The sequence below is a fragment of the Dendrobates tinctorius genome, unplaced genomic scaffold (genome assembly GCF_039654945.1).
Source record: "Dendrobates tinctorius isolate UK_male_01 unplaced genomic scaffold, ASM3965494v1 ptg000196l, whole genome shotgun sequence".
In the NCBI taxonomy this organism is placed as follows: domain Eukaryota; kingdom Metazoa; phylum Chordata; class Amphibia; order Anura; family Dendrobatidae; genus Dendrobates; species Dendrobates tinctorius.
The window spans coordinates 9,942,582-9,957,752 of NW_027361863.1; the positions used below are offsets into that span (position 1 = coordinate 9,942,582).

General features: G+C 46.1%; 1 protein-coding gene across 1 annotated transcript in view; it reads left to right on the plus strand.

Annotated features, from left to right (window-relative positions):
• SLIT1 (slit guidance ligand 1) overlaps positions 1-15,171 on the plus strand; it is a 424,914-nt gene that overhangs the window by 370,080 nt on the left and 39,663 nt on the right. The window contains exon 28 of the mRNA XM_073552870.1: positions 10,446-10,540. Coding sequence (XP_073408971.1) covers positions 10,446-10,540 — 95 coding nt within the window. The remainder of the gene's footprint in view (positions 1-10,445; positions 10,541-15,171) is intronic.

A 15,171-nucleotide genomic window follows, 5' to 3' on the forward strand; every position in this document is an offset into this window, starting at 1 on the left:
ACTAGAAGCAATGGGATTAAACTGAATGAGAGGAGACACAGATTAGATATTAGAAAAAACTTTTTGACAGAGTGATCAATGAGTGGAACAAGCTGCCACGAGAAGTGGTGAGTTCTCCTTCAATGGAAGTCTTCAAACAGAGGCTGGACAGACATCTGACTGGGATAATTTAGCAAACCCTGCTTTGATCAGGGGGTTGGACCAGATGGCCCAGGAGGTCCCTTCCAACTCTACGATTCTTTGATTCTATGCGTGAGGTGGGGCACGTTCTTCAGGGGGCCAAAGCAAACCACTCGGTGATTTCGGCTGTCCACATCCCGACGTTTTTCAGCAGATTTGTCAACTGTGGGGAGCTCCGGATATGGATCTGATGGCTTCCAGAGTGAATGCCAAGGTGCCCACATATGTCGCTCGGGCCAGGGACCCACAGGCATTCGCGGTGGACGCGTTGGTTCTGCCATGGAACCAGATTTGCCTCCCATATCTATTTCCCCTACTGCCACTACTTCCGAGAGTCATCAAAAAGATCAAGACGGGAGGGGTGCTGGCGATTCTGCTGGCCCCAGACTGGCCCCGTCGAGCGTGGTACGCAGATCTAATGCAGCTGCTCGCCGACGTTCCTTGGCGCCTGCCAGAGCGCCCAGATCTGTCTCAAGGGCCGATTTGCCACCCGAACTCAGGGACCCTGTGTTTGATGGCATGGCCATTGAATCTTGGATTCTGTCCCAGGCAGGGTTCGGGAGCGAGGTGGTCGCTACAATGATTAGCGCCCGGAAGCCTGCTTCAGCACGAATTTACCACCACACCTGGAAGGTGTTCTTTGCTTGGTGTCAAGGCCGCGGTGTTTTTCCGCTGAGATTCTCGATCCCTCCCCAACATCTTGGCTTTTCTTCAGGCGGGCTTAGACTCGGGCCTTGTCCCAAGTTCCCTCAGGAGACAAATATTGGCCTTATCCGTCCTGTTCCAGCGCAGAATTGCTACCAACTTGCTGGTGAAGACTTTCATTCAGGGAGTCTCCCACTTGGTACCTCCCTATAAGGCGCCTATGGACGCCTGGGACCTTAACATGGTCCTAAGTGTACTGCAGGAAGCTCCATTTGAACCGCTTCAGGATATCTCTTTGAGGTACCTTTCCTGGAAAGTGGTGTTCCTAGTGGCCATCACTTCCATCAGGCGGGTTTCAGAGAGGGCGGCCTTATCCTGCCGAGCTCTGTTCCTCACTTTCCATAAGGATAGGGTGGTCCTCAGACCAGCCCCTCCTTTTCTGCCGAAAGCCGTGTCCTCTTTTCACATTAATGAAGATGTTGTTTTGCCTTTTTCATTTTTCACACGTTAGACCTGGTAAGAGCCCTCCGGAGGTACGTGTCGCGGACGGCACCCTTTCGTCAGACAGACACGCTGGATTCGTTTGACTATTCAGGAGTCCTACCTCATTAGAGGCACGCCGATTCCAGCCGGGATCAGAGCACACTCTACTCGGGCAGTGGGCGCCTCTTGGGCGCTTCGGCACCAGGCTTCAACGGAACAGGTTTGCAAGGCAGCAACCTGGTCCAGCCTGCACACTTTTGCCAAACATTATAATATCCATACTCAGGCCTCAGCGGATGCAAGCCTGGGTAGAAGGATTCTCCAAGCAGCGGTGGTGCACCTTTAAAGAAGAGGTGCATGTAGCTTGGATCGGTGAGTCAATCTCCCACCCAGGGACTGCTTTAGGACGTCCCACAGTATCTGTGTCCCCCAATGAGGCGAAGGAGAAACATGGATTTTTGTGATAACTCACCGTAAAATCCTTTTTTCCCGAGACGCTCATTGGGGGACACAGCACCCACCCTATTAGCCAGTTGGTTCTTGTTTTGTTTAAATTAATTTACTTATTTGATATAAGGGTGGTGCTTTCTTTGGACATGTTGTACGTGTATTAAGGCTGATTTTGTTGTCCTCCTACTGCTTTGGCACCAAACTAATTTCCGCCCGCAATAGGGGCGAGGGTGTATACGGCGGAGGAGGAGCTAACCTCTTTTTTTCACTTAGTGTCAGCCTCCAAGCGGCAGAAGCATACACCCACAGTATCTGTGTTCCCCAATGAGTGTCTCGGAGAAAAGGATTTGACGGTGAGTTATCACAAAAATCCATGCTTTTTTTTTCCGTGCTACAAATGGATCGGTACCATATGAGGCCGGCAACAGTGCAAACAAGGCCGGTAATAGCCATCAGAGGGTCGCTGGTTGGGTGGCTTTTTCCACATGTGTCCACCATCCAATACATTTTGGAGGCTAATGAAACTGACAGGCTAAAAAAAAAAGTATCTGTCCATGATTTAAAGGCATTAAGTTGGAGGTTTAAGGTCATGATCTATACAGAGGGTAGGGGAAAAAAAATCATCCAAGACGTTTGGTGTTAATGGGGTAAAACGGGCAGTGAGTCGGGAGAACGTGGCTACTATTGCCAGAAATGGCATCTCAAAAAGTTACCAAAGTAACACAAGTGTCCAGTGATGAAGCCGAATAGCGGACACTGAATATACATGACCAAGTGTTATCTACGGATAGCACTCGTCCATATGTTATTTTATAGGGCTGTGCACGTGTCCGATTTTATTCCTTAGACTGATTGATCAGCGTAAAAAAATCAGACACCTACCTGACGTTGATCCGAGTGTCGGAGCAGCATCAGCAATGCAAGTCAATGGGTGAGTGAAAAAAATTAGGTCACACTCGGATGACACCCGATTTTCATGGATTGATAGAATGAAGGTGGAGAAACTTTTTTTTCTTCTCTCCCAGTCCGAGAAAAACAGATCCCGCTCTGATCAAACTCTGATCAGAATAATCAGTCCGTTTTTCACGTATGTGGAGAAATTGGCCCCTTATTATATATATGTATCTATGACCATCCTAAAGGGATTATCTCACCAACAACATTGATCACCGACCCTCAGGTTCACCGTGTGAACAAAGCAGTCGTGCGCTTGCGCGATATACATCCCCATTCACTGCACATGGGAGTGACGGTTAGGCCGGAGTCTCACTAGCGAGAAATATGGACGAGTGCTATGCGAGAAAAAATCGCATAGCACTCATCCCAATGTTAATCTATGGGGCAGCTCCCATACATGCGGGGTTAATAATGGAGAGGTGTCAATAAGACACCTCTCCATTACTAATCCTATAGTAGTAAAGAGTTAAAAAAGACACACATTAATTAAAAATTATTTTAATGAAATAGTTACACAAAGTTTTTGACCAAATTTATTATGCTGCTAATCCAACAGAATCCCTTGTTCTCCTGTAGTCAAAAAATATAAAAACCAACAATATCCATACCTCGTCTCCGCAGTTCAGTCAGGTCCCCCGCCTCAGTGACGTCAGCTGAGGCTGCGCGGAGTCCCCGGCTGACCTGAGGTGAAGGGAGCCGGCGCAGACATGATTGATTGGGGGCGGGGGGCCGGGGGCCATAGCATTAGCACCAGTCCCGGTTGTAAACTAGTTAACCCCTTGTGATGGATTGCAGCGGGGGACCTAACTGAACTGCGGAGAGGGTATGGATATTGATGATGTTGTTTATTTTTTTGTTTTGAGGAGAACAAGGGATTCTGTTGGATTGGCAGCATAATAAATTTGGTTAAAAACTTTGTGTAATTATTTCATTAAAATAATTTGTAATTAACCCTTTACTACTATAGGATTAATAAAGGATATGGGGTCTTTTTGACACCTCTCCATTATTAACCCAGCTTAATGTCACCTTTCAATAGCAAGGTGACATTAACCCCGTATTAACCCACATGCCACCTCTAAAGGCAGTGGGAATAAAGAGGCTAAGTGCCAGGAAAGGCGCATCTAGGGAGGGACTAGGGGGCAGATGTTTGTAGCCGGTGGGGGGGGGCAATAACCATGGTCCCTCTCTAGACTATTAATATATGCCCCCACTCACTGGCTTTCCCTCTCTGGTGGAGAAAACTGCGTGGGAGCCCACACAATTTTTTTCCGCCATTATAGCTTTAAATTTAACCCCTAGAGTTCCAAATTTTTACTAACACAAGCTAATAAATTTATTAAACGCTGACATATGTAAATCGTTTTGATATGCCATGGTTTACTATATGTAAACCATGTGTCATATCATGTTGGGTTCTGTAATGATTTTACAGAAGCCGGCAATTGATTTAGCGGCTATTATGCTATGTAGAACTCTATGAACTATCAATATATGTATGTGTATATATATATATATCTCAATGACATGTACAGTGGCTACAAGTAGTATTCAACCCCCTGCAGATTTAGCAGGTTTACACATTCGGAATTAACTTGGCATTGTGACACTTGGACTGTAGATCAGAATGGAAGTGTGAAATGCACTGCAGCAAAAAAGAATGTTATTTCTTTGTTTAATTTTTTTTTAAATTGTGAAAAGTTTATTCAGAGGGTCATTTATTATTCAACCCCTCAAACCACCAGAATTCTATTTGGTTCCCCTAAAGTATTAAGAAGTATTTCAGGCACAAAGAACAATGAGCTTCACATGTTTGGATTAATTATCTCTTTTTCCAGCCTTTTCTGACTATTTAAGACCCTCCCCAAACTTGTGAACAGCACTCATACATGGTCAACATGGGAAAGACAAAGGAGCATTCCAAGGCCATCAGAAACAAGATCGTGGAGGGTCACAAGGCTGGCAAGGGGTACAAAACCCTTTCCAAGGAGTTGGGCCTACCTGTCTCCACTGTTGGGAGCATCATCCGGAAGTGGAAGGCTTATGGAACTACTGTTAGCCTTCCACGGACTGGACAGCCTTTGAAAGTTTCCTCCCGTGCCGAGGCCAGGCTTGTCCGAAGAGTCAAGGCTAACCCAAGGACAACAAGGAAGGAGCTCCGGGAAGATCTCATGGCAGTGGGGACATTGGTTTCAGTCAATACCATAAGTAACGTACTCCACCGCAATGGTCTCCGTTCCAGACGAGCCCGTAAGGTATCTTTACTTTCAAAGCGTCATGTCAAGGCTCGTGATCACTTGGAGGACTCTGAGACAGACTGGTTCAAGGTTCTCTGGTCTGATGAGACCAAGATCGAGATCTTTGGTGCCAACCACACACGTGACGTTTGGAGACTGGATGTCACTGCATACGACCCCAAGAATACCATCCCTACAGTCAAGCATGGTGGTGGTAGCATCATGCTGTGGGGCTGTTTCTCAGCCAAGGGGCCTGGCCATCTGGTCCGCATCCATGGGAAGATGGATAGCACGGCCTACCTGGAGATTTTGGCCAAGAACCTCAGCTCCTCCATCAAGGATCTTAAGATGGGTCGTCATTTCATCTTCCAACAAGACAACGACCCAAAGCACACAGCCAAGAAAACCAAGGCCTGGTTCAAGAGGCAAAAAATCAAGGTGTTGGAGTGGCCTAGTCAGTCTCCTGACCTTAACCCAATTGAAAACTTGTGGAAGGAGCTCAAGATTAAAGTCTACATGAGACACCCAAAGAACCTAGATAACTTGGAGAAGATCTGCATGGAGGAGTGGGCCAAGATAACTCCAGAGACCTGTGCCGGCCTGATCAGGTCTTATAAAAGACGATTATTAGCTGTAATTGCAAACAAGGGTTATTCCACAAAATATTAAACCTAGGGGTTGAATAATAATTGACCCACACTTGTATGTTTAAAATTTATTAAAATTTAACTGAGCAACATAACTTTTTGGTTTGTAAGATTTATGCATCTGTTAATAAATCCTGCTCTTGTGTGAAGTTTGAAGGCTCTAACTTATTTGCATCTTATCAAACCTGCTAAATCTGCAGGGGGTTGAATAATACTTGTAGGCACTGTATATACTAGATGGTGACCTGATTCTAACGCATCGGGTATTCTAGAATATGGCCAATTCGCATGCGTTTTTCACGCGATTTTCTCGTGCGGAATTCAAGCGCATTCCAAGCGATTTGAAGCATCGCTTGGAAAGTGATTGACAGGTTGGTCACACTTGTCAAGCATAGTGTTTGACAATTGTGATCAACTTTTTACTATTGATGCTGCCTATGCAGCATCAATAGTAAAAGATAGAATGTAAAAAATAAAAAAAAAAGGTTATTCTCACCTTTCGATGGCCCCCGATCTCCTCTCCACACTCCCGACATCTTCCGGTCCCAGTAATGCTTAGCGTGAAGGACCGGAGATGACGTCACTCTCTCGTGCCGGGCGCGGGGTGAGAGGAGGGAAAGAGTCCGGGGGCCGTCGGAAGGTGAGTATATCACTATTTTTTATTTTAATTCTATTTTTTACAGGTTAATGTTACCCAGAGCCTGGAGGAGAGTCTCGCCTCCTCCAGACCCTGGGTACCGGCTAGCGCCGGTCATCTCCCGGCTGCGTCGCCGCTGACCTCCGCGCGGCAGGAGATGACCAGCGGCAACCGTCGGGAGATCAGCGGCTAGCGCCACAGATCTCCCTATGGTAGCGGTGGCGTGCATCCTTCGAATTCTGTGCCAATTCGGCCGGACTGCTCCTGCGCACTGCGCCTGTCGCTGATTGGTCGCGGCCGGCCGCGACCAATCAGCGACGCGGGATTTCGTTACAGACAGACAGAATTAGACGATTATATAGTAGATATGTGTGTATTCTATGTGTATATATGTATTCTTTCGTTTGTGTTTTAACCTGTCATTGGTTCCATTATATGTCCATTTTGCAAGCCGGCAAGAAAATCTCACCGTACGGATGCCATATGGATATCCCACGGATATTTTGATGCGAGGAAATCGCATCCTCGCATCAAAAACGGATTACATACGGATCACTGTTCATGAAACATTGATGCGATTCTCTGCCGTATTAAACGGACCAATTTTTATATGTTACAGTTGTGGCCAAAAGTATTGACACCACTGCAATTCTGTCAGATAATACTCAGTTTCCTCCTGAAAATGATTGCAAACACAAATTCTTTGGTATTATTATCTTCATTTAATTTGTCTTAAATGAAAAAACACAAAAAGAATTGTCCTAAAGCCAAATTGGATATAATTCCACCCCAAACATAAAAAAGAGGGTGGACAAAAGTATTGGCACTGTTCGAAAAATCATGTGATGCTTCTCTAATTTGTGTAATTACCAGCACCTGTAACTTACCTGTGGCACCTAACAGGTGTTGGCAATAACTAAATCACACTTGCAGCCAGTTGACATGGATTAAAGTTGACTCAACCTCTGTCCTGTGTCCTTGTGTGTACCACATTGAGCATGGAGAAAAGAAAGAAGACCAAAGAACTATCTGAGGACTTGAGAAATCAAATTGTGAGGAAGCATGAGCAATCTCAAGGCTACAAGTCCATCTCCAAAGACCTGAATGTTCCTGTGTCTACCGTGCGCAGTGTCATCAAGAAGTTTAAAGCCCATGGCACTGTGGCTAACCTCCCTAGATGTGGACGGAAAATAAAAATTGTCAAGAGATTTCAACGCAAGATTGTGCGGATGTTGGATAAAGAACCTCGACTAACATCCAAACAAGTTCAAGCTGCCCTGCAGTCCGAGGGTACAACAGTGTCAACCCATACTATCCGTCAGCGTCTGAATGAAAAGGGACTGTATGGTAGGAGACCCAGGAAGACCCCACTTCTTACCCCGAGACATAAAAAAGCCAGGCTGGAGTTTGCCAAAACTTACCTGAAAAAGCCTAAACGTTTTGGAAGAATGTTCTCTGGTCAGATGAGACAAAAGTAGAGCTTTTTGGACAAAGGCATTAACATAGAGTTTACAGGAGAAAAAAAGAGGCATTCAAAGAAAAAGACACGGTCCCTACAGTCAAACATGGCAGAGGTTCCCTGATGTTTTGGGGTTGCTTTGCTGCCTCTGGCACTGGACTGCTTGACCGTGTGCATGGCATTATGAAGTCTGAAAACTACCAACAAATTTTGCAGCATAATGTAGGGCCCAGTGTGAGAAAGCTGGGTCTCCCTCAGAGGTCATGGGTCTTCCAGCAGGACAATGACCCAAAACAAACTTCAAAAAGCACTAGAAAATGGTTTGAGAGAAAGCACTGGAGACTTCTAAGGTGGCCAGCAATGAGTCCAGACCTGAATCCCATAGAACACCTGTGGAGAGATCTAAAAATGGCAGTTTGGAGAAGGCACCCTTCAAATATCAGGGACCTGGAGCAGTTTGTCAAAGAAGAATGGTCTAAAATTCCAGCAGAGTATTGTAAGAAACTCATTGATGGTTACCGGAAGCGGTTGGTCGCAGTTATTTTGGCTAAAGGTTGTACAGCCAAGTATTAGGCTGAGGGTGTCAATACTTTTGTCTGGTCCATTTTTGGAGTTTGGTGTGAAATGATCAATGTTTTGCTTTTTGCTTCATTCTCTTTTGTGACAAATTAAATGAAGATAATAATACCAAAGAATTTGTGTTTGCAATCATTTTCAGGAAGAAACTGAGTATTATCTGACAGAATTGCAGGGGTGTCAATACTTTTGGCCACAACTGTATGTGTGACTCCAGCCTTATGCATGCGCGCACTACTGAATGAAGTAGCGGTTACAAATGAGCGTTACCACTGGATTTATTGGGGGCCATGTTTTTGTAATCATACGGGGTCCAAGCTGTTGGATCATCACCAATCATACATTTTGTTGCTGGGATAACTCCTATTTTTTACAGTTTGTAAGTACCACTGAAAAGTATAGGCACCCCCGTCTCCATACATTCCTGCACCGTCCGTGTGCTTTATACATTCACCAGGAGATGAAAATTACCTAACAAAAGCTCCTGATTGCTACGTACGTGGAAGATGCACAATTAAAAGACGCTGATATTTTACATATCCTGCATCTATTAGCTGAGTATCCCCCCTTCTGTCTGGTGACAGGTGCTATGCAAAAAAATAAAATAAAATTAAGTACTATATATATTTTTTTACAATTATTATAACGTAAAAGCAAAAATTCCTCCTCCTGTCATGAAATAGAAGATGTCACCGAGCGTTGGAAATAAAACTGGAGTTCTCCATTATCTGCCGGCGGAGAAGGCGAGTGGTGCTTTTAGATGCGGCTCTTAGTGGTACCGAGTAGGAAATATTCCAGCCTGCCGTATTTAAGATTTTTTTTTTTTCGTACCAGGCTTAATGTTTTTTTTGTATGCAGCTGTGATACAGAAGAGATCTAGATAGAGGAAGATGGGTTTTGAAAGACTTAGTCTCCCTAGCAATAAAAGCTCGGCCAGACGGGCTACAAGTGGTTAACACTCGGCGGATGCTGCTACATTATCGGGGGCCATTCAGTAGGATAGAGCTCAGTTCACATGAGCCTCGATTCCATACAGTTGGTGCGATGGACCCTCCTGTCTTTGTCTTGGTAACACTTTTCTACTTTCAGGCAAAAGACGTTTGGCCGGCCGGCCTGCCTGCCATATGTTTCTTTGTACTTCCAACACAGGGCGTTTTTTTTTTTAATTAAAAGATTATTTCCATCTTCATAAATTGGGTATTTTCGGATTGTTATTGTAAAAACAAGCAATTTTGCAATTTACTGCTTATTAAAATTTTCAGCCGTTCTTGAGATATTAACACTTTTCTTTTGTTTACAGCTAGTTACTTTGGAGACCGACCACTGCTGCCATGCGACATTTACAAGCACTTTTCTATTAAGCTTGTAAGCGCTGTTTTGAAGCTGTAAGGATCGCTGGAGAGTGGTGTTATCTCCTAATCCCAGCCAGCTTTAGTGCAATGGAAACAAGCCAGAAAGCAGCAGTGGTCGGTCTCCTAGGTAACCAGCTGTAAACAAGAGAAAAAACTATTAATATCTCATTAACGGCTGCAAATTTTAAGAAGCCATAAATTACAAAAGTGCTTATATTTACCTGCAGTATCCAACCATATCTGTCTATGGAAGGTAATAAAACCCTTTAAAAGTCCCTTTCATGTAACATAAGCTCTGGAGGCGGATTCTCAGTGAGATCTATGTCCGTCCCATAGATCTTAAGAGCTCATTTACATATTGGAAAAAAAACCTGGATTTCTCTGGAATAAATAATCGGATTACTGATATCAAGGTATCATTTTATTCAGCTTTCTATGATGCACGTGCCCATGGATGGCTTAGGAGGAGTTGATCCTACTGACAGATTCCCTTTTTGTCCATTAAGTAGTGACTTGTGCGCATAATAATGACCCCTAATATGATCATTTTATCTGACATTTTGTTCCATAGACTTTTTATTATGTGGATTAAATAAAGAAAAAAACTCCATAAAAATAATTTCAACTGTTTCAAACTGCATAAAAAAAATGCTTGTTAAAGGCCCAAAAGCCCCCACGTGCATGAACTCGGCCCCCCGCTCCTTATGCTACAATACAATGGCTGCAGCCAAAGATAAAAATGTGCATTTATGTACAGGAGCCCGTAGGATTGGAGGATTACTGATTATAGACCTATGTCTTGGGTTTTTTTCTATTTTGCAGGGAAAAAATTGTGAGATCTCCCTTAATGCATGTTCCAGCAACCCATGTGAAAACCAAGGAGTTTGTCACCCGAAAGAGGATGCCAGCGGGTTCATGTGAGTGTTGCAGAGATTTCTACCACTTTGAAGCCATCTATTTTTCCCACACAGTTTAATACCCCTTTTATGGCCTCCCTGCAATATGATGCCCACCCTGTATACATTATCATTCTTCCAGTGACCATGCACACAGTACAATGCCCCCCACACAATGATACCCCAATGGTGCCTCCCACACACCTTATGAGGCCTGCAGTGACCATGCACAGAGTACAATGCCCCCCACACAATGATGCCCCAATGGTGCCTCCCACACACCTTATGAGGCCTGCAGTGACCATGCACAGAGTACAATGCCCCCCACACAATGATGCCCCGATGGTGCCTCCCACACACCTTATGATGCCTTAGTGACCATGCACAGAGTACAATGCCCCCACACAATAATGCCCCCATGATGTCTCCCACACACCTTATGATGCCTGTAGTGACCATGCACACAGTACAATGCCCCCCACACAATAATGCCCCCATGATGTCTCCCACACACCTTATGATGCCTGTAGTGACCATGCACAGAGTACAATGACCCCCACGCAATGATGCCCCCATGTCTCACACACCTCTTATGAAGCCTGCAGTTACCATGCACACAGTACTATGCCCCCCACACAATGATGCCCCAATGGTGCCTCCCACACACCTTATGAAGCCTGCAGTGACCATGCACACAGTACAATGCCCCCCACACAATGATGCCCCAATGGTGCCCCCCACACATCTTTTGATGCCTGCAGTGACCATGCACACAGTACAATGCCCCCCACACAATGATGCCCCGATGGTGCCCCCCACACATCTTATGAAGTCTGCAGTGACCATGCACACAGTACAATGCCCCCCACACAATGATGCCCCGATGGTGCCCCCCACACACCTTATGAAGCCTGCAGTGACCATGCACACAGTACAATGCCCCCCACACAATGATGCCCCGATGGTGCCCCCCACACACCTTATGATGCCTGTAGTGACCATGCACAGAGTACAATCACCCCCAGGCAATGATGCCCCCATGTCTCCCACACCTCTTATGAAGCCTGCAGTGACCATGCACACAGTACAATGCCCCCCACACAATGATGCCCCCATGATGTCTCCCACACACCTTATGATGCCTGTAGTGACCATGCACACAGTACAATGCCCCCCACACAATGATGCCCCCATGGTGCCTCCCACACACCTTATGAGGCCTGCAGTGACCATGCACAGAGTACAATGCCCCCCCACACAATGATGCCCCGATGGTGCCCCCCACACACCTTATGAAGCCTGCAGTGACCATGCACACAGTACAATGCCCCCCACACAATGATGCCCCGATGGTGCCCCCCACACACCTTATGAAGCCTGCAGTGACCATACGCACAGTACAATGCCCCCCACACAATGATGCCCCGATGGTGCCCCCCACACACCTTATGATGCCTGTAGTGACCATGCACAGAGTACAATCACCCCCAAGCAATGATGCCCCCATGTCTCCCACACCTCTTATGAAGCCTGCAGTGACCATGCACACAGTACAATGCCCCCCACACAATGATGCCCCCATGATGTCTCCCACACACCTTATGATGCCTGTAGTGACCATGCACACAGTACAATGCCCCCCACACAATGATGCCCCAATGGTGCCTCCCACACACCTTATGAGGCCTGCAGCGACCATGCACACAGTACAATGCCCCCCACACAATGATGCCCCAATGGTGCCTCCCACACACCTTATGAGGCCTGCAGCGGCCATGCACAGAGTACAATGACCCCCACACAATGATGCCCCGATGGTGCCCCCCACACACCTTATGAAGCCTGCAGTGACCATGCACACAGTACAATGCCCCCCACACAATGATTCCCCGATGGTGCCCCCCACACACCTTATGATGCCTGTAGTGACCATGCACAGAGTACAATCACCCCCACGCAATGATGCCCCCATGTCTCCCACACCTCTTATGAAGCCTGCAATGACCATGCACACAGTACAATGCCCCCCACACAATGATGCCCCCATGGTGCCTCCCACACACCTTATGATGCCTGTAGTGACCATGCACACAGTACAATGCCCCCCACACAATGATGCCCCCATGGTGCCTCCCACACACCTTATGATGCCTGTAGTGACCATGCACACAGTACAATGCCCCCCACACAATGATGCCCCCATGGTGCCTCCCACACACCTTATGAGGCCTGCAGTGACCATGCACAGAGTACAATGCCCCCCCACACAATGATGCCCCGATGGTGCCTCCCACACACCTTATGATGCCTGTAGTGACCATGCACACAGTACAATGCCCCCTGTACAATGCTGCCCCCATGATGTCTCCCACACACCTTATGATGCTTCCAGTGATGGTGAATGCAGTACAGTGCCCTCCCACACAACGACACCCCTATAGTACCCCAACACATGTTATGATGCCTGTAGTGACCATGTGACAATGCCCCCACACAGAACGATGCCCTCATGGTGTCCCCTACACACCTTATGATGCCCTCATACCACACAGCAGATTACAACAGCCAGGAGCTGATGTGATACAATGAGATTTTATTCACAAGTTCTATAATATTCTAGTGCATTATTTTCATATTCTCAATTTGCTGTCAGTGATTAGGAACATTGTTATTTATAACCAGAAATGGTGAAAAAAAAGGCCTCTCCTGTATATGTGCCGTACAGGCTCATTGTATCGTGTGTAAACTGTGTGCTGCCGATCTGCGCCACAAGCCAAGTTCCCGTCACGTTCTAAATCTGCGTGTAACATAGACACTGCACGGATCACAGGTTAAACGGTTTTTGTTTTATTTTTTTATTCTAGAACAAGAGGTAAAAAACCAAACGTTTAGGCTGGGGCTGCACAGTGACACGTGTCGCATGACCGCTATTTATAGGCAAATCACACAATCAAAAACATCTGTGCAACTTTTTATCGCACGACCATTTTAAAGCTGCGATTTTGCAGTGAGCGACATGGGTCATTCTGCCAAAAAATCGTTCTGTTACTGCTACATCGGAGCCTGTGTGCCCTGCAAGATACCGCCATCTCGACAAACAAGTTGCGAACATTTAGAACCGTTGGATTATTTGCAATTTGCTTGCCGCAGCCACAGCACCTTCCAGAATCAATGCATGACGCTGCGATTTAGCAGAGGAATAGCGTGATTTTTGGCTGTGCAACCTATGTCGGGGCCAAAGTTGCTGTGCATATCCAGCCAAAATCTCCTTCATTTTATATACGAGGAATAGATTGCAAAACTTCTTAATGTACTCCACCTAGTAATCTCAACAGAGAGTAAAAATGTGATGTGTAGAGGACTTCAGATATATACAGTTAAGTGCCTACATAGTTGCATAGAACTGCTATTAACTCCTATTATATAAATACACTAGCTGAAGAGCCCGGCGCTGCCCGGGCATAGTAACTAACTGTGGTTAGTTATAGCAAATTCTAATTATCCTCCATCCCATAGTCCCGTGCCCATATACCCATCATACATATCCGCCATCCCATAGTCCAGTGCCCATATACCCATCATACATATCCTCCATCCCATAGTCCCGTGCCTATATACCCATCATACATATCCGCCATCCCATAGGCCCGTGCCCATATACCCATCATACATATCTTCCATCCCATAGTCCAGTGCCCATATACCCATCATACATATCCACCATCCCATAGGCTCGTGCCCATATACCCATCATACATATCCTCCATCCCATAGTCCCATGCCCATATACCCATCATACATATCCTCCATCCCATAGTCCCATGCCCATATACCCATCATACATATTCTTCATCCCATAGTCCCATGCCCATATACCCATCATACATATTCTCCATCCCATAGTCCAGTGCCCATATACCCATCATACATATCCACCATCCCATAGGCTCGTGCCCATATACCCATCACACATCCTCCATCCCATAGTCCCATGCCCATATACCCATCATACATATCCTCCATCCCATAGTCCCATGCCCATATACCCATCATACATATTCTTCATCCCATAGTCCCATGCCCATATACCCATCATACATATTCTCCATCCCATAGTCCCATGCCCATATACCCATCATACATATTCGCCATCCCATAGTCGAGTGCCCATATACCCATCACACATCCTTCATCTCATAGTCCCATGCCCATATACCCATCATACATATCCTCCATCCCATAGTCCCGTGCCCATATACCCGTCATACATGTCCTCCTTCCCATAGTCCCGTGCCCATATACCCATCATACATCCTCCATCCCATAGTCCCGTGCCCATATACCCGTCATACACACATACACATCCTCCATCCCATAGTCCCGTGCCCATATACCCATCATACATATCCTCCATCCCATAGTCCAGTGCCCATATACCCATCATACATATCCTCCATCCCATAGTCCAGTGCCCATATACTCATCATACATATCCTCCATCTCATAGTCCCGTGCCCATATACCCATCATACATATCCTCCATCCCATAGTCGAGTGCCCATATACCCATCATACATATCCTCCATCCCATAGTCCCATGCCCATATACCCATCACACATCCTCCATCCCATAGTCCCATGCCCATATACCC